Below are 20010 nucleotides of genomic sequence, written 5' to 3'. Positions count from 1 at the left end.
GTTGGTTGCCAGGACTCCAGAGATAAGGTCCCAGCTCTTGGAGCTGAGCAGGGTTTAGTGGGGTAGAGCATAGAGGGAGAGATGGGGAGTCAGGGCTTCTGGGCTCGATTCTTCCCCTGGCACAGGAGTGAATCTTGTCCCAAATGCCCCAGCAAAGATCATCCATTGCTTCTCTGCTCGTTAATCATTAACACCCCAGGTTCACCTTCAGGGACACAGACAGAGTGAATGGAGTGTGGGAACCGGTCTCAGCTGACCCATTTCATCCTGGTGGGGCTCCCATATCCCCCATAGCTGCGGATTCCCTTGTTCCTCTTCTTCCTCATCATCTTCCTGTTGACGCTGTTTGGGAACCTGCTCATATGGCTAGCGGTGGCCGGGGAGCGCCGGCTGCACAAGCCCATGTACTGGTTCCTCTGCTACTTGTCCTTCCTGGACATGATGGTCTCCTCAGTGGTGGTTCCCAAGATGGTGGCAGGCTTCCTGCCTGGCGGTGGGGCCATCTACTTCCAGGGCTGCGTGGCACAGCTCTTCTTCCTTTTCCTTGGCTGCACGAGTGCTTCCTCTAAACTGTTATGGCCTGCGACCGCTTCCTGGCCATCTGCAAGCCACTGCACTACAGCGTCATTATGAACCACAGAACCTACCTGTGCCTGGCAGTAGTGACCTTGTTAGGGGACTCCCTGCACTCCACCATACAGACCATGCTGACCTTCCAGCTGCCCTATGGCCAAGAGAACAGGGTGGGATACATCCTCTGTGATATCTGAGCTGTGCCGAAGCTGGCCTACGGGGACACGGCGCTCAACAAGCTGGTGACATTTGTGGACATTGGCTTCCTGGCCCTCACCTGCTTCCTTCTGATCCTGATGTCCTATGTCTACATCGTCTCAGCCATCCTGAGGATTCACTCGGCCAAGGGCAGGCACCGGGCCTTCGCCACCTGCGTGGCTCATGTCACCGTGGTGGTGACCTACTATGTGCCTGGGCTCTTCATCTACCTGAGGCCAAGATCCTGGCACCCACAGATGGTGTCGTGGCTGTATTCTACACCACAGTGACCCCGCTCCTCAACCCCCTCATCTACATGCTGAGGAACAAGGAGATGAAAGATGCCCTGATGAGACTGGGGGGCAGGAAACTGCTGGGTCCTGAGCTATGATTATTCTGCTTTCAGCAGGAACTGCCTGAGAACTGGCCAGGGAGAGATGGATTTGGAGACAGAAGTCAGGACTCCCCTTTTCTGCCTCTGGTCAGTGGGGGAGCTGATGTCAGTGGCTTGGAGCAGAAACGGATGAATGTTCAGATTTTTCATTTCTGCCCCTGACTCTGGGACAGGAGCAGGTTACTGTGCTTGGGAGCAGGCTAGGTGTGTGGGAGGGGGCTCTGGGCTGGGGCAGGGGGTTAGGGTGTGGACTCTGGGCTAGAGGGTGTGATCGAAGGGCTAAGTGTGTGGGAGGGGGGTCTGGGATGGGGCAGCGGATTGGGGTGTGGACTGTGGGTTGGGGGATGGGGTTGAGAGGTTAGGTGTGTGGGAAGTGGCTCTGGGCCAGGGCAGGAGTTTGGGGTGCAGGGGAGGTGTTGGTTCTAGTCTGGGGGGTGAGATTAAGAGGTTATGTGTGTGGGAGGGGGCTCTGGGCCAGGGCTGGAGGTTGGGGTGCAGCGGAGGTGCGGGCTCTGGCGGGGTTGCGGGCTCTGGGGTGAGGACAGGGATAAGAGGTTAGGTGGCATGAGGAGGCTTAGTGCTGGGGTAGGGGTTTGGAGCAAGGAGGACTTGAGGGGTGCGGTCTCCAGGCAGTGCTTACGTTGGGCAGCTCCTGGTCAGCAATGCAGTGGGGTTAAGGCAGGCTCCCTGACTGCCCTGGCTTGGCCTGACTCCCGGGAGCAAACAGCACATCCCTGTGGCTGCTGGGCAGGGGGCCAGGAGGGCTCTGCACACTGCTCATGCCTGGAGGCGCTGCCCCCACAGCTCCCACTGGCTACAGTTCTCTATTTCCAGCCAATGAGAGCTGAGGAGTTGGTGCTTGGGGCGGGGTGTGGGGGCAGCGTGCAGAGACCCCCCTGGCCCTGGCCACCCCTGCACTTAGGAGCCAGACATGCTGCCACTTCCAAGAGCCACGGGGAGCCAGGGCAGGCAGGGAGCCTGCCTTATCTCCTATACGCCACCGGACTTTTAGTGGCCTAAAATCTCCCAGATTGCCTTTATTCGCCTCAGGGAGATACAGCCCAATTCCTGGAGACTCCTGGCCAGACCAGTAGGGTTGGAAACCCTAGTTGTATTTGATGCTGTGAGAAGGTAGTTGGGTTTACTATGTTAGATCAGAGGAGGGGCTGGGAATCCTCCTGTAATCAATCCCTAGAGCTAGAAGGGGTGTGGAGTCTAATGGTAAGAGTGGGCTTGGGGAGAGGACTGGAGGGTCCAGACACCTAACGGGATGACAGGAGGTCTGAACCCCCCAAATAGGCAATTAAATCAACTGGTTGCATACAATGTCATTGTGCAAAACCATATACCAGGCAAGGTCTTGTCCAGGGCTGTTTCTACATTTTTCGCTGCCCCAAGCAAAAAAAATTTTGGCTGCCCCCTGTCCCACCCCTTGGCTCCTTGCCACATCCCCTTGCTGCCCCAGCCCTGGGCTTTCCCCCTACACCCTCACCCCCTGCTGCCCCAGCTCTGGCCTCCCCCTTCCCCCCCACCATTAACCCCACACACACACCTCCTGCTGCCCCAGCCCTGGACTCTCCCCCTCACACCTGTACCCTCCTTCCGCCGCAGCCCTGGGTCACTGGTAACTCATTCACAGGGCGGGTCATCCAGCAGGAATTTTGGATGTGCACAGAACACACAGGACTGGTTCCCATATGGTTACAGAACTGCAGTAAAGTGGAACAATTTTCAGCTTGTATGATTGGAGGTTATCTGGATGCATATTATAAGACTGTCCTCCATAAATGAGGAAAAGTTGAGGTGCCTTTATTATTCTTTTCTTCCACTCTTTCTTTCTATGGGGCATTTGCCAATTCAATATCACCGTCTTCCTTTTAAACAAACAAACAAAAATATGCAAAGGCTGTTGAAAATAGCAATTCCAGTCCTAATAACCACTGGGAAGCATTTCTTGCTCAATTTTATCCTACTTTTTCTATAGCAAGTTACAGTGGATCAGTATATTTGATTTGGGAGAAATGAAGTAACAGCTGCCCAAACTGAACTTGAGCACTCCTGAAGTTTGACCTGTTCAAATCTGGAAGGCCGGTGCTGGGGGGTCTGTGAGCTCCACGGGGGAGCACAGCAGCGTGCAGAACCAGACACGTTGGTCTAAGTGGCACAGTAAGGAGGCTGAGGGATTGGAGAAGGGGTGGGAGGTTTCAGGGGGCAGTCGAGGGACAGGGAGCAGGGAGGGTTGGATGGGGCGGAGGTTTGGAGGGGCAGTCAAGGGCAGGGAGCAGAGGGGTTTGGATGGGGCAGAGGTTCAGGAGGATCAGTCAGGAGCAGGGAGAAGGGGGGGTAGATGGGTGAGGGGTTCGGGGGGGCAGTCAGGGGACAGGCAGCGGTTGGATAGGCATGAGAGTCCCAGGGGTTTGTCAGGGGACAGGTAGGGGGTGGGATCCTAGGCGGGAAGTTGAGGGGGTCTTTCCCTGCTCCAGGGCTGGCTTTATAGGCAGGGAGCTAACCAAGGAACTACAGCTCCCACGTCCCCCTGTTGGTTCTCAGCTCCCGTGCTGGATCTCTGCCACCCTTGCAAATGGGCTGCCCCAAGCACGTGCTTGCTTTGCTGGTGCCTAGAGCCACCCCTGGTCTTGTATGAAAGCTTGTAGTGGTCTGAACTCCATGGCCAAGCTGAGGTATGAATACAGACTGTGGTTATGAAACTCTGTCTTATGCTCATGACTGGTACTACAAATCCCAGCTCTTCACAGCAAGGAGCGGGGGGGTCCTCCCAAGCCTGTTGTGTACACAAGATAACCACCGCCAGGGAAAGACAGTGGGGGCTTCCAAGGCTGATTCCCTACTCTGGCACTTCGAGTGCAGAAGGTGAGGTCCCTCAAGGACTCCAAAAATTAATACTGGCACTCCAGGCTGGTAATGCTGCCACTACACAAGTGGCCTTTTGCCAATTGTAGCAGGGTGGTCACCCCACTGCGGTCCTGAAAGGGTTAAAGGGCAGCCCTTGGAGAGGGCTGAGAGCCAAGAAGAAAAGCCTGGGAGGCAGCCAATCAGGACCAGGCTGGGCCCTATAAAAGAGCTGCAGGGCCAGAAGGCAGGGACTCACTCTCCAGGCTTGAAGGGAGAAGGGCCTGGGTGCCTGGAACAGAGGGTACGTGATGCAGAGCAGGGCTGGGGAAAGGGAAGAGAAGCTGGGGAGCTCCAGCCTGGCAACTTCCCAGGCTGAGGCCTTGTTAAGGCCTAAGCAAGTACTGGGGCTGCAGTGGTGCAGCCTGGGGATAGGCAGAGGCAGCTGGTCCAACCCCTTTGCCAGTGATGAGTGGCCATTACAGACTGCAATCTGCCCCAGCAAGCAGGGGCTAGGTGATGACTGGCAGTAGCCACTGAGACAAGGTGGGTATAGAGGGTTGGGAGTTGCCCTGGGAGGGGAGACCAAGAGGGTGGGGGGTACTGCTGGGGGCAGAACCCTGAGGTACAGGGCACTGGGGTCTGGGAGGGAAACGGGGGTCCTGAGGCAGGAGAGACATCGGCCAGCAGAAGCGCTCTGTGCTGGAATCGAGTTAATTCCTGAGGCAACCAGCAGGAGGCGCTGTGCCAGTGAGTGTCGAGCTGCTACACCAATCCAGAAAAAAGCTCAGTTGGGAAGATTTTTTTCTGAGGCCCCTTGGCTTTTCCACCCCTCCCTTGGGACAGCTGAGAAAGAAAACAAAAGAAAGGGGAAGCTCAGCTGTTGTATCAGCTGATTAACAGATGTACAAACCTTTACTTCCTAAGGGTATGTGTACACTACGGGATTATTCCAATTTTAAAGAAATCGATTTTTGGAAACAGGTGGTATAAAGTTGGGTGCACGTGGCCACACTAAGCACATTAATTCGGTGGTGTGGATCCATGTACTGAGGCTAGCGTCGACTTCCGGAGCATTGCACTGTGGGTAGCTATCCCATAGCTATCCCATAGTTCCCACAGTCTCCACTGCCCATTGGAATTCTGGGTTGAGTTCCTAGTGCCTGATGGGGCTAAAAATTTGTCGTGGGTGGTTATGGGTAAACGTCATTGGTTAATCCTCCCTCCGTGAACGCAACGGCTGACAATCATTTTGCACCCATTTCCCTGGACTACCTGGGCAGATGCTGTAGCACAGCAACCATGAAGCCTGTTCAGCCTTTTTTCACTGTCATCATATGTCTACTGGATGCTGCTGACAGATGCGGTAGTGCAGTGCTACACAGCAGCATCTCCTTGCCTTTGCAAGTTAGCAAAGATGGTTACCAGCCATACTGTACCGTCTGCTGCTTTGCAAGTTAACAAAGACGGTTACCAATCATACTTTACTGTCTGCTGCTGTCATGGGTGCTCCTGGCCGGCCTCGGTGAGGTCGGTCGGGGGTGCATGGACAAAAATGGGAATGACTCCCCAGATCATTCTCTTCTTTAAGTTTTCTCTAATGGAGAGTCAGTCCCGCCTAGAATATCAGGCAAGCCTACTAAAGAACCAGAGAGGCAAACGGCCGCTCCGGGTCAGAGCCCCAGACATCCCACAGAAATGATGAGCTGCATGCCATTCTAGGGGGTGCCCCTGCAAAGAGCCCACCCATTGCTTCCCTCCTCCCCCACCCCTTCTGGGCTACTATGGCAGTTATCCCCCCACTGGTGTGATGAAGTAATAAAGAATGCATGATTTTGAAACAATACTGACTTTATTGCCTTTGAAAGCAGAGATCAAAGAGGGGAGGGGAGGGCAGTTGGCTTGCAGCAAAGTAGAGTGAACCACCATTCTGCTCTTGCTCAGACTGTAGCTGAAAATGGGAATCTGTGACAAGCACTAGGATAGAAGCACAGGCATAACTGAATCTCCATTTGTGTGTGGGCCTTTGTGACACTGGTAAAATACAAAATGTCCCAGGATATATATGTTGGGGAACAGTTCTAAATGGCAGCTTAATTTTTTTATTTGCATCAAAATGTAGAGTTCTAAGTACCTGATTGTGAGCCCTGGTAGCAAGGGGTAAGTGTGACCACATGGTGCTGCTGACTGGGAGAGCAGCCTGAGATAGAAGCCTCCAGCTGACATAGTTTTCCAGGCAGGACTGAATCTCCATTAGACAAAACTTAAAGAAGAGAATGACCTGAACTCATTCCCATTTTTGCCCAGGCACCCCCAACCAACCTTACTAAGGCCAGCCAGGAACACTCACGGGATGACAATGAGGGATACCAGTCCTACTGTACTATCAGCAAGGCAAAGCAAGGGGATGCTGCTGTGTAGCGCCGCAGCACTGCAATTACCAGCAGCATCCAGTAGACATATGGTGACAATGAAAAAAGAGGCGAGAAACAATTTTTTTCCCTTTGCTTTCATGGAGGAGTAAGGGGGACTGATGATATATACCCTGAACCACCCGCGACAATGCGTAAGCAGAGTCAGGATAAGCTCTACCCTGACATCTGGTGGAAAGAATTTCAGAGAGTGTATTTGCACAGGCACGCCTACCCTATCCCAGACTGCTGAGCTGTGGGACTGCTTGGTGACAAATGACTCACCCTCAGTTGGGTGGTACTTGCTAGACAAGGGACATGGGTTCCAAAACCCAGAGAATTGAGAGAGGGAGAGGGAGAGGGGCAGGGGCAGGGGCAGGGGCAGGGGCAGGGGCAGGGAGAGGGGCTGGGGCTGGGGCTGGGGCTGGGGCTGGGGCTGGGGCTGGGGACAGGTATCTGTGCCTGTTGGTGCAGTCTCCTTGTGGAGCTAGAAGCACCAGTTCCACCCCCTCCTCTTTCCACTGTGGAATGTCAGAGTTGATTTTTTTATTCCCTCAAGAATCTAAATACAGGTTACTGAGCTGAATGCACTTTGGGCTAATGGTGCACTAGCACTGGGGCTCCCCCACTAAAAGTTGAAATCACTAAAGAGCTGAAATTACTGAGATGAGAGCACTGAGTACTGTGCTAACTAGTGGGGGAGCCTGAAGCTGTACTGTGGAACAGAGCAGCTGGCGGAGTGGAGCAGTTGTGGGGACGGCTGGAGCAGATCACTGGACAGCTGGTGGCAGCAGAGTGGCTGGCAGAGCAGAGTAGCTGTGGGATGGGTGGAGCGGCCCACAGAGCGAGCGGAGTTGAGCAGTTTGCAGAGAGAACTGGAGCAGCTCATGGAGCAGAGCAGCTGGCGGAGCAGAGCAGTTTCTGAGGACAGCTGGAGGAGCAGAGTGGAGTGGCTGGTAAAGCGGAGCAGTTCATGGAGAAGGCGGAAGCAGAACCCACGGAGAGGCAGGGCAGTTGGCCCCAGACCACATAAGGTGCCCCTTTCTACCCAGGCTGGGGGGAGGGACCTCTACAGATAAACTCTCGAACTCTGGGGTGGCATTGACCAGAGACTTTTGGGTTGTTGGACTTTGGGGTGATTGGACTTAAAACCCTAAGGGGAAAAAGGACAGTGCCAAACGTACTTGGAGGTGGGTTTTTTTGTTTATGGTTTGTGTTATAACCCTGTTTGCGGTGTTTCTCCAATGGGATGCCGCATTGATTCCTTCCTTTATTAAAAAGATTTTGCTACACTCAGATTCCGTGCTTGCGAGAGGGGAAGTATTGCCTCCTAGAGGCGCCCAGGGGGGGTGTGGTATGTGAGTGTCCCAGGTCAGTGGGTGGGGGCTCGAGCCGGTTATGCATTGTGTTACTGAAACGGAACCCCTGGATACTGAACCCGGCCCTTGTTGCTGCCAACTCAGAGGGGCAGAAGGGTTACATTTTGCAAACGCTACTCCCCTCATCGAGGAGGAGTACAGAAATCGATTTTAAGAGCCCTTTAGGTCGACAAAAATGGCTTCGTTGTGTGGATGGGTGCAGGGCTAATTCGATTTAACACTGCTAAATTTGACCTAAACTCGCAGTGTAGACCAGGCCTAAGACACAGAAATCTCATTAAGTTCTTAAAAAAGGTAAATTTTAATGAAAAAAGAAAGAAAACACATCTGAAAACTCAGCCTGTTAGGGACTGAACACCAAAAATGACTTTCTTGAGGTCCATTTTAAAGGTTCAAGCAAAACAAAAGCACCTGGGGTTAGCACAGAGGAATCCAAAAGCCCAAAATGAAGAATTAAATTGAATCACATCTAACTAGACATTCATGATCTACTTACATAGCTGTGATTTCAAATGAGTAATTTCTAGGTATGATGCTGATGATTTTTATACCTGGCCCAAACCTTATAGCATGTTGCTTCCTTGTCTACACCCAGCAGTTTTTCCCAATTTGAAAGGTAAAGCTTCCCTATTGGTTCCCCTGGTCAAGCGCCAATTCCTTTTAAGCATCTCTCAACCCTTTACAGGTCAGACAATTAGAGAACTGCTACTAAAAAGGACTTTATAGCTAACTGACTGGTTGGGGAGTCACACAAGGGTGCTATTCCCCCTCTTTTATCATAGGGGCCCATTAGAGTTCATGGGGAAACATGGAAACAACTTGGAACTGAATCTCTCTCTCACACATACACACACACACATGCGTCTCTATACCACCCCGCAGTCACATCTGGTCCTGGCAGAAGGGAACATACAATGGAGGCTTCTGGACCTTTTGTAGAATGCCATAGAGTTTATGGCCAGACGGGACCATCAGCACAGCCAGTCTGCTCATCTGTATCTCGCAAGCCACCAAACCCACCCAGCATCCTCCCACTGAACTCAACACAGGAAATGAGACCGAGGCGTTACATCCATAGGCAGAGAACAGGAGAGACCGAGATGCACCATGGCCTGGGGGTTCCCTGCACTGGTGGGGGTTTGATTTAGTGAGACATATCCAAGTGACCCTGGCAAGTGACTGCACCCTCCTCCCACCACCACCACCACTGCAGAGGCTGGCCAGAAAACCCCACGGTCACTGCCTGGGGGGAAATTCCGTCCCAGACTGCCATACGGTGAATTGGCAAGAACTATTTATCTGTGGGTATTCGCATCGGCCAGCTGTGCAGCTGCTCTAATTCAGAGGTGCTGCAATGACTCCAGTGGAGCTCTGGCTGATTTACACCGGATGGGGATCTGGCCACATTGACTCCAATCGACTCTGGGGGATTTACACTATGAACGGTTACCCACTGATACACTAGAAATGGGCTTTCCTCAGTCTTAGCTTGCCTGCTGCCCCTCAGTCCCAACCCAGACCCCCCCCCACACACACACAGTGCCTGGCCTGCCAGTTTTTCACCACTAGATCATGCTTGATGCAGATTCGTCCCAGTAAAGCTCCTGGGATCTGGGAAGCTGCCAGAGGCATGTTAAAATGATCTCTACCCAGCAACAGAGCCCTGGATAGCGAACTGTCAGACACTCAGTGAAGAATCCCGATGGGATGCCCTCTCTCCCCTGCTGACAGGGTCTGGGAAGGAGAGACCTGGGGCGAGGCTTCGCCTGGATTTGGGTCAGACAATTAGCTCCCAAGAGCATGGTGAGCAGTGTACCCAAGGGTGAAAATATCATTCAAATACTTGGCTGACTCAGGCACTTTACCACAGCGGAGACAATGAAGTGGCTGTTCCTCATCCCGGTACCGTGAGAGTGGTGAGTGTGTCTGAGCTGGGGAGTGGCTTTTCTTTAGGGACAGAGGGACTGCCAGAGCAGGTTAACCCAAGGTCCATCCAGCCCAGGCTCTGATCTGAGGCTCTGCTACCAGCTGTTTCCTAGGACACTCGGTACAAGAAACCCTACAGAGGGCAGCTAAGAGTTCATCTGCCTCTAGTGGGTCTTTTCTCCCTAACCTCTCCCAGTTCGGGATCAGCTCATTCGCGGATCAGGAGAGAGCACCACCCTTCCTGCTTTATACAAATCCCCTGATTTCATGCTGGCTGTCATCTGTGCAGCACTCTGGATGTTGACTTTCCTGTGTGGTCAAGTTTTGTAATTGGAACTGGAATCATGGAATAGACCAGGTGTCGGCAACCTTTCAGAAGTAGTGTGCTGAATCTTCATTTATTCACACTAATTTAACGTTTTGCATGCCGATAATACATTTTAACGTTTTTAGAAGGTCTCTCTCTCTGGAAGTCTAAACTACTGTTCTATGTAAAGTAAACACGTTTTTTAAATGTTTAAGAAGCTTCATTTAAAATTAAATTAAAATGCAGATCTTATCAGTTTAGTGCAGTGGTTCTTAACCTGGGCTGTATGCACCCCCGCGGCAGGGCCAGTGCAAGGATATTTTGCCACCTAGGCAAAACTTCTACCTTGCCCATTGGTTCATTGAGGGACAAATCCCCAACGAGCCTTTATAGACCCCAGGGGCCAGCCGTGCCCAGGGGCTGCTCTCCAGACCAGGTTCTCTCCCCGCCCCCTGCACTCCCCTGGAGGGTGCATGGCCCACCTGCGAGCCCTCCCAACCCCACCCTGGTGGCCCCTGCCCCGAGTCCACTCTCTGGCTTTGCCAGGCTTGGGCTGGTGCAGCACCTCGGCAGGGAGGAGCCACCTTCTGGAGGCACCAGAGAGCCAGAGCGTCCTGCTTGCGGTGGCGGCGAGCCCCAGCCATGGAGGAGCTGGCGTAGTGCAGGGGGGCAGCAGCTCTGCAAAGGCGGCAGTGGCACTGCTAGCAAGGAGCAGCTGTGCCCTCCCACCCCTCCTGCCCAGGCTGTGGCCTGGCTCCTCCCTTGGGGCGCCTGTAGGCTGCAGTGGATGTATGTGGGTGCCAGCCCCCTTACGCCTCCTGGCTCCCCCCTCACTTTGGGTTACCATTTTTCAACAGTCAAAAAAGAGGGGAGAGCCCTGCCCGAGCCCCCCTCCACTTCCTCCCACTTCCCACCCCGATTGCCCTGATCAGGACCCCCCTCCCCCTGCTCCTTGTCCCCTGACTGCCCCCTCCTGAGACCCCCCCAATTGCCCTGCTAAAACCCTACCTCCTACCTGTCCCCTGACTGCCCCAACCCTTATGAACACCCCTGCCCCCAGACAGACCCCCAGGGACTCCCACGCCCCATCCAACCACTCCCCACCCCCTGACAGGACTCCCAGAACTCTCAATCCATCCATCCCTCCCCAGCTGTGGCTCACACTTCCAGGAGCTGCAGAACCCAAGTGAGATGAAGGGGGAGCCAGGGGGCGCGCCTGCCCAGGCTGCGGCCTGGTGTCCCCCCAGGGACAGGGGGGCTCCTGCAGTGGATGCATGTGGGCAATGGGCCCCATGTACCCCCCAGATCCTCCCTCGCCACGCTCGGGCTCTGCAGCTCCCGGGAGTGTGAGTGGCCGCTGGCTATTTATCTACCTACACTAGCAGGACATTGTTCACAGATGGTGGGAGAGGAGACAAGATGAGAGGAAGGAGGGTCCAGCAGTGAAGTCACTAACCATGGATCTGAGACACCTGAATTTAAATCTCCTGCTCTGAAGTGGGTTCCCTGTGTGACTTTGAGCTGTTCTATGCCTCGGCTCACAAGCTGGAAAATTGAGGTACCGTGAGGAAAAAATGCATGGGAGAGCCTCAGACTTTTAAATGTAACGGTCATGGGGTCTAGATAGATACCGGAAGGGATGAATAATCACTGTGCTTTGGCTTGCGATGAGGGGCTGGTGGGATACTAGAGTGAAAAGACCTCTGAGTTATGGTGTCATGCTACTCCACTGAACTGTGTGTGTGTGTGTGTGTGTGTGTGTGTGAGAGAGAGAGAGAGAGAGAGAGAGAGAAACACACACATACTGGGATAACTTCTGCTCTAGCTACTGTTGCTCTGCACAGGGGGAAGCAGATGAAGCCAGGAAACCAAACGCCGGTGACAGAATTCATCCTGGAGGGACTCCCAAACACCAGGGAGCTTCCCTCTCTCTTCTTCCTCCTCTTCCTCCTCCTCTACCTGCTCACCCTGATGGGCAACACCCTCACCCTGCTGACTGTGCTCTGCAATTCTCGACTCCATGCCCTGCCCATGTACTGCTTCCTTGGCCACCTCGCCTTCCTTGATACCTGCCTCTCCTCCGTCACTGTGCCCAAGATCCTGGCTGGCTTGGTGGGGCCCAGTGGCAGGGCCATATCCTTTGGCGGCTGCGTGGTGCAGCTCTACACCTTCCATTTCCTGTGCAGCACGGAGTGCTTCCTCTATACGGTAATGGCCTATGACCGCTTCCTGGCCGTCTGCCAGCCCCTGCGCTACAGCGTGGTGATGAGCAGAAAGACCTGCCTGTGGCTGGCAGCTGGCACCTGGCTAACCGGCTCAATCCATGCCGTGATCCAGGCCTTCCTGACCTTTCGCCTGCCCTACTGCGGCCCCAACCAAGTAGAATACTTTGTCTGCGACATCCCCACCATGCTGAAACTGGCCTGTGCTGACACAGCTGCCAACCAGGTCGTCATTCTGGCCAACATTGGGGCGGTGGTGGCCGGCTGCTTCCTGCTCATTTGTGTTTCTTATGCCTACATAGCCTCTGCCATCCTGAAGATCCGCACGATCCAAGGGAGGCAGTGGGCGTTCTCCACCTGCAGCGCCCACCTCACCCTGGTGCTGCTGTACTATGGGCCCCCAGTCTTCATATACCTGCATCCCTCTTCGAGTCAAGCATCTGACGGGGCAGTGGCTGTATTCTATACTGCAGTCACCCCTCTGCTGAACCCCTTTATATACACCCTGAGGAACAAGGAGATGAAAAAGGCCTTGAGGAAAGTAGTTTGCAGACAAACACTTTCTCTGCATGCATAAGACCCAAATAAGACCCAAATCCTGGAGACTTGCAAAGAAACCTAAGGACACAAGATGCCCACCTCCCATGGGTGCAGGGTCCTCTTAGACCCTTTTGGTAGCCCAGCCAACATTTCTCTTCTATCTGGCCACTTTAGTAGGTTGAGTTCTTCAGTGCAATTCATTCCCTGAGGCTAGCAAAAGCTCTCCAGTCAGGACCTAGATTATTGTTCACAGTCTGAGCTCAATGGTAGCAGTTTTTCGAGGTGGGGGAGTCAATGAGGAGGTGTCTCAGGCTCCTGAACTCACCAGGTGCAGGACTCAGCTGAGTTTCCCTGTCACATCACTGTAAGCAGTGAGGATCTAATCGCCTGGCACAATCACAGCCCTGGGGCTCCCCACCAGCCATTTTTTGGAGCCATAACTCCTCGGAGAAAGCAAGACAGTTCAAACCATTCACTGACCCATCCAGCCAGTCCATCCTGCTGCGTCGAATGCACGTGGAGATGGACTAGTCTAGCATCTAGCACTCTGCTGGGATTGACACAGCCATGGAAATTAGCTACCCCAAATCTCTGTTATTGCAGAATGAAGGCTGCCCAGTGCAGGGCGAGTGGCTGCACTGAATTCTGCATTAATCCACTTTTTGTTCATTTAATGTCATTTTCCTGCCTCCCCTGGGGTTGTTGGGGGGCTAAATCAATTACAGATTTGCGAGTTGCTCAGACACATCATCAGTGGGGTGAGGTGAGTCAGATCAACTCAGCGTAGCTTTGCTGGATGCCGAATAAAGGGACCTGAGTGATGAGATCTGGAATAGAAATGAGTTTCTCCAGGGAACTGGATGAAGTGCTCTCCCAGAGCTGGATCAGCCAAGTGGAACGGGCCTCGGCGGGAACCCCAACGAATAGAGACCCTGTTTTTTTTGCTCATTACAACAATTTTGTAACATAATATGGTGCCTACTAAATGTCCTTCATCCTATGCCTGCAGAGACGTTAAGTGACCGCTCCATTGCAAGTGGTCTCCTACAACGTGTGAACCCTTTATGATAAAGTATCTTATACAACATACGACCTGAAGAGAAGTGACAGTCTGACCATTTTAACTATTGCTGCAGCTGTGTTATCTGCCTCAGGGTTTGATTCTTTTATTTATTTCAGTTGTATCTGTGTAACCCTTCTGCCCCTCTGAGTTGGCAGCAACAAGGGCCGGGTTCAGTGTCTAGGGGTTCCATTTCAGTAACACAATGCAAAACTGGGTCGATCCCCCACCCAGTGACCTGGGACAATTACATACCACCCCCTCGGGTGCTTCTAGGAGGCAATACCTCCCCACTCGCAAGCACAGAGCCTGATTGTAGCAAAATCCTTTTAATAAAGGAGGGAAACAATGTGGCATCATATTGGGGAAACACCACAAACAGGATTCATAACATAAACCATGAGCAAAAGACCCACCAAGTAAGTTTGGCAATGTTCTTTTCCCTTTAGGGTCTTAAGTCCAATCACCCCAAAGTCCAACAACCCAAAAGTCTTTGTCCCTGGTCAGTGCTGCCCCCGAGTTCAAAAGTTTATATGCAGAGTTTTACCCCCCCCCCAGCCTGCGTGGAAATGGGGGGGCATACAGGGTGTTAATGGGCACCTTACGTGGTCCGAGGCCGACTGCCCCGTCTCTGCGTGGAGTTCTGCTGCTGCCTTCACCATGAACAGTTCCACTCCACCAGCCCATCTGTGAGCCACCCCGGCCGTCCCTGAAAACCGCTCCGCTCACTTGCTCATTGTTCCGTGGGCTGGTCCAACTGTCCTGCAAACTGCTCAGCTCTGCTCCGCATTCTATGGGCTGCTCCAACCGTCCTGAAAATGGCTCCACTCTGCCAGCTGCTTAGCAATATATCTTCAGGCTCCCACACTAGTTAACACAGCACTCAGCTCAGTAAATTTAGCTCTTTTAGTGATTTCAGCTCTTAGTGATTTCAGCTTGTAGTAGGAGAGCCCCAGTGCTGGTGCACCATTGGCCCAAAGTGAATTCAGCTTTCAGCAACTTCTAGCTAGATTTCAAATAAAATCAAAATTAGTTCTGTTATTCAACAGTGGAGAGAAGAAGAGGAGGCTGAAGGTGACGGGTAGTGGCGTTCTGTTATTTCACTCTCATTACGCTACTTGAATCTTTTCCCATAGGATAACTATCCTTACACCTCTTGTCAACAGTCTGTAATTGATCATCTTGATTATCACTACAAAAGCTTTTTTCTTCTGATAACAGGTCATTTTAATTAATTAGCCTCTTAGAGCTGGTATGGCATCTTCTCTGTATGTATATATATATAGTCTTATGATATGTTCCATTCTATGCATCCGATGAAGTGGACAGTAGCCCATGAAAGCTTATGCTCAAATAAATTTTTAGTCTCTAAGGTGCCACAAGTACTCCTGTTCCTCCTAGACAGTCATTTACCATTTTATATGTGTATAACTGATTGTTCCATCCTAAACAGAGTAATTTCCATTTGTTCTTATTGAACTTCATGCTATTTACTTCAGACCATTTATCCAGTTTGTCCAGATCATTTTGAATTATAATCCTGCCCTCCAAAGCACTTGCAACCCTTCCCAGCTTGGTATCATCCACAAACCCTGTAAGTGTACTCTCTGTGCCACGATCTAAATTGTTGATGAAGCTATTGAACAGAACCAAACCCAGAACTGACCCCTGTGAACCCCACTCATTATGTCCTTCCAGCCTTACTGTGAACCAGTGATAATTCCTCTCTGGGAATTGTTGTCCAACTAATTATGCACCTACATTATAGTAGCTCCATCTAGGTTTTATTTCCCTAGTTTGTTCATGAGAGGTCATGCAAGACTGTATCAAAAGCCTTACTAAAGTCTAGGGCAGGGGTCTCCAACTCAAATCACCACGAGGGCCACACGAGGACTAGTCCATTGGCCTGAGGGCCGCATTACTGACACCTTTACATATAAAGATACAAAAGCCCCGGCTCTGCCCCTGGCCCCGCTCCCACTCCACTCCTTCCATGAGGCCCTGTCCCACCCCACCTTTTCCTACCCCTTCCCCGCCCCCGTTCCAACCCCTTTCCCTCCAAGTCTGTTCCAAACCCAGGTGGCTGCCCTAATGCCACCTTGGGTTCAGAACAGATTTGGAGGGGAGAGCAGCCCCTGCTGATCCCCCTCATCCCGTTGCATAAAACAAAGCACCCCCTAGTGCCATTCTGGAGCACGGGAGACAGCACTGACTGGTAGGGGAGCGTGCCCCCAATTGAGCCCATACCCCAGTCCCTGAAGTCCCACGCTGGGCCATTCTTTTAAGATCCATGGTCTCCTTTAACAGCTAAGTCAATGCTCTGTTGCCTTCATTTTTGCCCCAAACACCATTTCTAATGATGCCCATTGGGGTTTGCCCATGGGGGACCTCATTCCTTGCTTGAAAATACAGCAAATGGCAACAGTTTAATACAAGTGGCACTGGTGGGAGAGAAGTACCCGAGGGGGAAGAGGCGAGAGCATAGAGACTAGTGCAGGAGGGACGCCAGGTTAAAAGAAGCTGCAGAGAGAAGGGACACAACAGAGCTGAGGGCAAAATTTAACGATGCATAGAAGCGGAGATCAGCACCAGGACCCACCCAGCTCAGTCTCCCACCGTGAGGGGCAAGTTCATGGACTCTGCAGCCAGCAACTCCGGGATGATCTCTTATAGGGGACATTTACCCCAAGTCCCTGCCTGTTTGGGGCTGGCATCACCCTGAAGCCAAACCTACCTCCTGTGTGAAATGTTTGATTGGGGGGATATAAGGGAGATCTCAGAGCACGGAAGAGAGCAAATAGGACCTGCTTGAAGACCAAATCATGCATCCCAGCTGCAACACACTCCAGGTAACTGTATCCAGAGGGGCAGCTGCAGGACTGCTCTGTCATCTGTTTCAGTCTCTCTCTGCTGCTCTTCCTCACTACAGAGCCAGGTCCCTAGCTGGTGAAAATTCCCGTTCCCCATGGCAAGTGAGTCCTTCATGCCACAGAACAGCCACTCACTCCTTGATAGTGGCCTAAACTGGCAACATCAGGGGAAGATGCAAAAACCTCTGCAGGGGGCAGTTCCAGTATTGATTTTCCAGAGAGGGTTTTTTTTCTATTCCAGGTTGAGTTTGACCCAAAAGTAGGAAGTTTTATCCCCGTCTGATCTTCGGAGCACCCTGGTTGAAATCCACAGCTGGGAAGTTGGCCCAGCATGAGGACTAGACACCAAAGTCCTGAGGTGCGGGTTTTAGAAGGACTTCCTCTTGTCACGTGTGGGCTGCAGGGAGTTAGAAGATGGGGAGGGGACACTAGGATCAGGACTCTTGGATTGTAGGGTTGTATCCCCATCCCTGGGAAGGGAATGGAGTCTAGTGGGGAAGATTGGGGGTGGACTGGGGCTTCTGGATTATTTTCACAGCTCTGGGTGGTGAGTGAGAGGTAAGGGGTGGGGAGGGGACGTGAGTCAGGTGTCCTCGGTTGTATTTCCACCTCTGGGAGGTAAGTGGGGTCCAGAAGGTTAGAGCAAGGGTGGTTGGTTGCCAGGACTCCAGAGTTAAGGTCCCAGCTCTTGGAGCTGAGCAGGGTCTAGTGGGGTAGAGCATAGAGGGAGAGATGGAGAGTCAGGGCTTCTGGGCTCGATTCTTCCCCTGGCACAGGAGTGAATCTTGTCCCAAATGCCCCAGCTAAAATCATCTATTGCTTCTCCGCTCATTAATCATTAACACCCCGGGTTCACCTTCAGGGACACAGACAGAGTGAATTGAGTGTGGGAACCGTTCTCAGCTGACCCATTTCATCCTGGTGGGGCTCCCATATCCCCCAGAGCTGCGGATTCCCTTGTTCCTCTTCTTCCTCATCATCTACCTGTTGACGCTGTGTGGGAACCTGCTCATATGGCTAGCGGTGGCCAGGGAGCGCCGGCTGCACAAGCCCCTGTACTGGTTCCTCTGCTACTTGTCCTTCCTGGACATGACAGTCTCCTCAGTGGTGGTTCCCAAGATGGTGGCAGGCTTCCTGCCGGGTGGCGGGGCCATCTACTTCCAGGACTGCGTGGCCCAGATTTTCTTCTTCCACTTCCTTGGCTGCACCAAGTGCTTCCTCTAAACGGTTTTGGCCTACGACCGCTTCCTGGCCATCTGCAAGCCACTGCACTACAGCGTCATTATGAACCACAGAACCTGCCTGTGCCTGGCAGTAGTGACCTGGTTAGGGGGCTCCCTGCACTCCACCATACAGACCGTGCTGACCTTCCAGCCGCCCTATGTCCAAGAGAACAGAGTGCTATATACATCCTCTGTGATATCTGAGCTGTGCCGAAGCTGGCCTGCGGGGACACGGCGCTCAACGAGCTGGTGACATTTATGGACATTGGCTTCCTGGCTCTCACCTGCTTCCTTCACATCCTGATGTCCTATGTCTACATCGTCTCAGCCATCCTGAGGATTCACTCAGCCCAGGGCAGGCATCGGGCCTTCTCCACCTGCATGGCTCATATCACTGTGGTGGTGACCTACTATGTGCCGGGGCTCTTCATCTACCTGAGGCCAGGATCCTGGCACCCACTGGATGGTGTGGTGGCTGTATTCTACACCACGGTGACCCCGCTCCTCAACCCTCTCCTCTACACGCTGAAGAACAAGGAGATGAAAGATGCCCTGATGAGACTGGGGGGCAGGAAACTGCCGGGCCCTGAGCTATGATTATTCTGCTTTCAGCAGGAACTGCCTCAGAACTGGCCAGGGAGAGAGGGACTTGGAAACAGAAGTCAGGACTCTCCTGTTCTGCCTCTGTTCGGTGGGGGAGCTGATGTCAGTGGCTTGGAGCAGAAACGGCTGAAAGTACAGATTTTTCATTTCTGCCCCTGACTCTGGGACAGGAGCAGGTTACTGTGCTTGGGAGCAGGTTAGGTGTGTGGGAGGTAGCTCTGGGCTGTGGCAGGGGGTTAGGGTGTGGACTCTGGGTTCAGGGATGGGGTTGAGAGGTTAGGTGTGTGGGAAGGGGCTCTGGGCCAAGGCAGGAGTTTGGAGTGCAGGGGAGGTGTGGGCTCGGATCTGGGGGGTGAGGTTGAGAGGTTAGGTGTGTGGGAGGGGGCTCTGGCCTTGAGCAGGGCATTGGGGTTTGGACTCTGGGCTGGGGGGTGGGGTCGAAGGATTAGGTGTATGGGAGGGGGGTCTGGGCCAGGGCAGGTGGTTGGGGTGCAGGGGCGGTGTGGGCTCTGGTGGGGGTTGCGAGCTCTGGAGTGAGGACAAGGATGAGGGGTTGGGGTGTAGGAGGGGGCTCGGAGCTAGGGCAGGGGCTTGGAGCAAGGAGGGCTTGAGGGGTGAGGTCTCCAGGCAGTGCTTACATTGGGCAGCTCCTGGTCAGCAATGCAGTGGAGTTAAGGCAGGCTCCCTGACTGCCCTGGCTTGGCCTGACTCCCGGGAGTAAACAGCAAATCCCTGTGGCTGCTGGGCAGGGGGCCAGGAGGGCTCTGCACACTGCTCATGCCTGCAGGGGCTGCCCCCACCGCTCCCACTGGCTGAAGTTCACTGTTTCCAGCCAATGAGAGCTGAAGCGTTGGCGCTTGGGGCTGGGTGTGGGGGCAGTGTGCAGAGACCCCCTGGCCCTGGCCACCCCTGCACCTAGGAGCCAGACATGCTGCCACTTCCAGGAGCCACATGGAGCCAGGGCAGGCAGGGAGCCTGCCTTAGGTCCTATATGCCACCGGACTTTTAGTGGCCTAAAATCTCCCAGATTGGCTTTATTCGCCTCGGGGAGATACAGCCCAATGCTGGGAGGCTCCTGGCCAGACCGGGAGGGTTGGCAACCCTAGCTGTATTTGATGCTGTGAGAAGGTAGTGCTGTACCCCCTCTTTGAGATGATATGGGAGGAAGAAGTGATTCTGATAGACTGGAAAGAGGGATATCTCATCAAAATCCCCAAGAAAGGAGACCTTAGCAACTGCCAATTTTAGAGGAATCACACTCCTGTGGGTGCCAGGGAAGGTCTTTAACTGAGTCCTCTTAGAGAGAATGAAGGATGCCGTCGATCCACAGCTACGAGATGAACAGGCAGGTTTCCGGCAGAACAGCATGCACGGACCAGATAGCAACGCTTCGCATCATAGTCGAGCAGTCTATAGTGTGGAACTCCTCATTGTACATCAATTTTGTTGACTAT

General features: G+C 53.1%; 1 protein-coding gene and 2 pseudogenes across 1 annotated transcript; all 3 read left to right on the top strand.

The window, feature by feature from the left end:
• Nucleotides 1-228: 228 nt before the first annotated feature.
• On the top strand, nucleotides 229-1162 carry LOC115638357 (annotated as a pseudogene).
• A 10730-nt stretch (nucleotides 1163-11892) lies between these two features.
• On the top strand, nucleotides 11893-12837 carry LOC115638356 (olfactory receptor 10S1-like). Its single transcript, XM_030539958.1, has one exon. It carries the CDS (start codon nucleotides 11893-11895, stop codon nucleotides 12835-12837), a length of 945 nt encoding a protein of 314 aa, XP_030395818.1.
• A 3988-nt stretch (nucleotides 12838-16825) lies between these two features.
• On the top strand, nucleotides 16826-18550 carry LOC115638355 (annotated as a pseudogene).
• The last annotated feature ends 1460 nt before the right edge of the window (nucleotides 18551-20010 follow it).

The sequence above is a fragment of the Gopherus evgoodei genome, chromosome 21 (genome assembly GCF_007399415.2).
Source record: "Gopherus evgoodei ecotype Sinaloan lineage chromosome 21, rGopEvg1_v1.p, whole genome shotgun sequence".
NCBI classification, from domain to species: Eukaryota; Metazoa; Chordata; order Testudines; family Testudinidae; genus Gopherus; species Gopherus evgoodei.
Note: the sequence above shows the minus strand (reverse complement) of the source record. Positions and strands in the feature narration are given on the sequence as shown.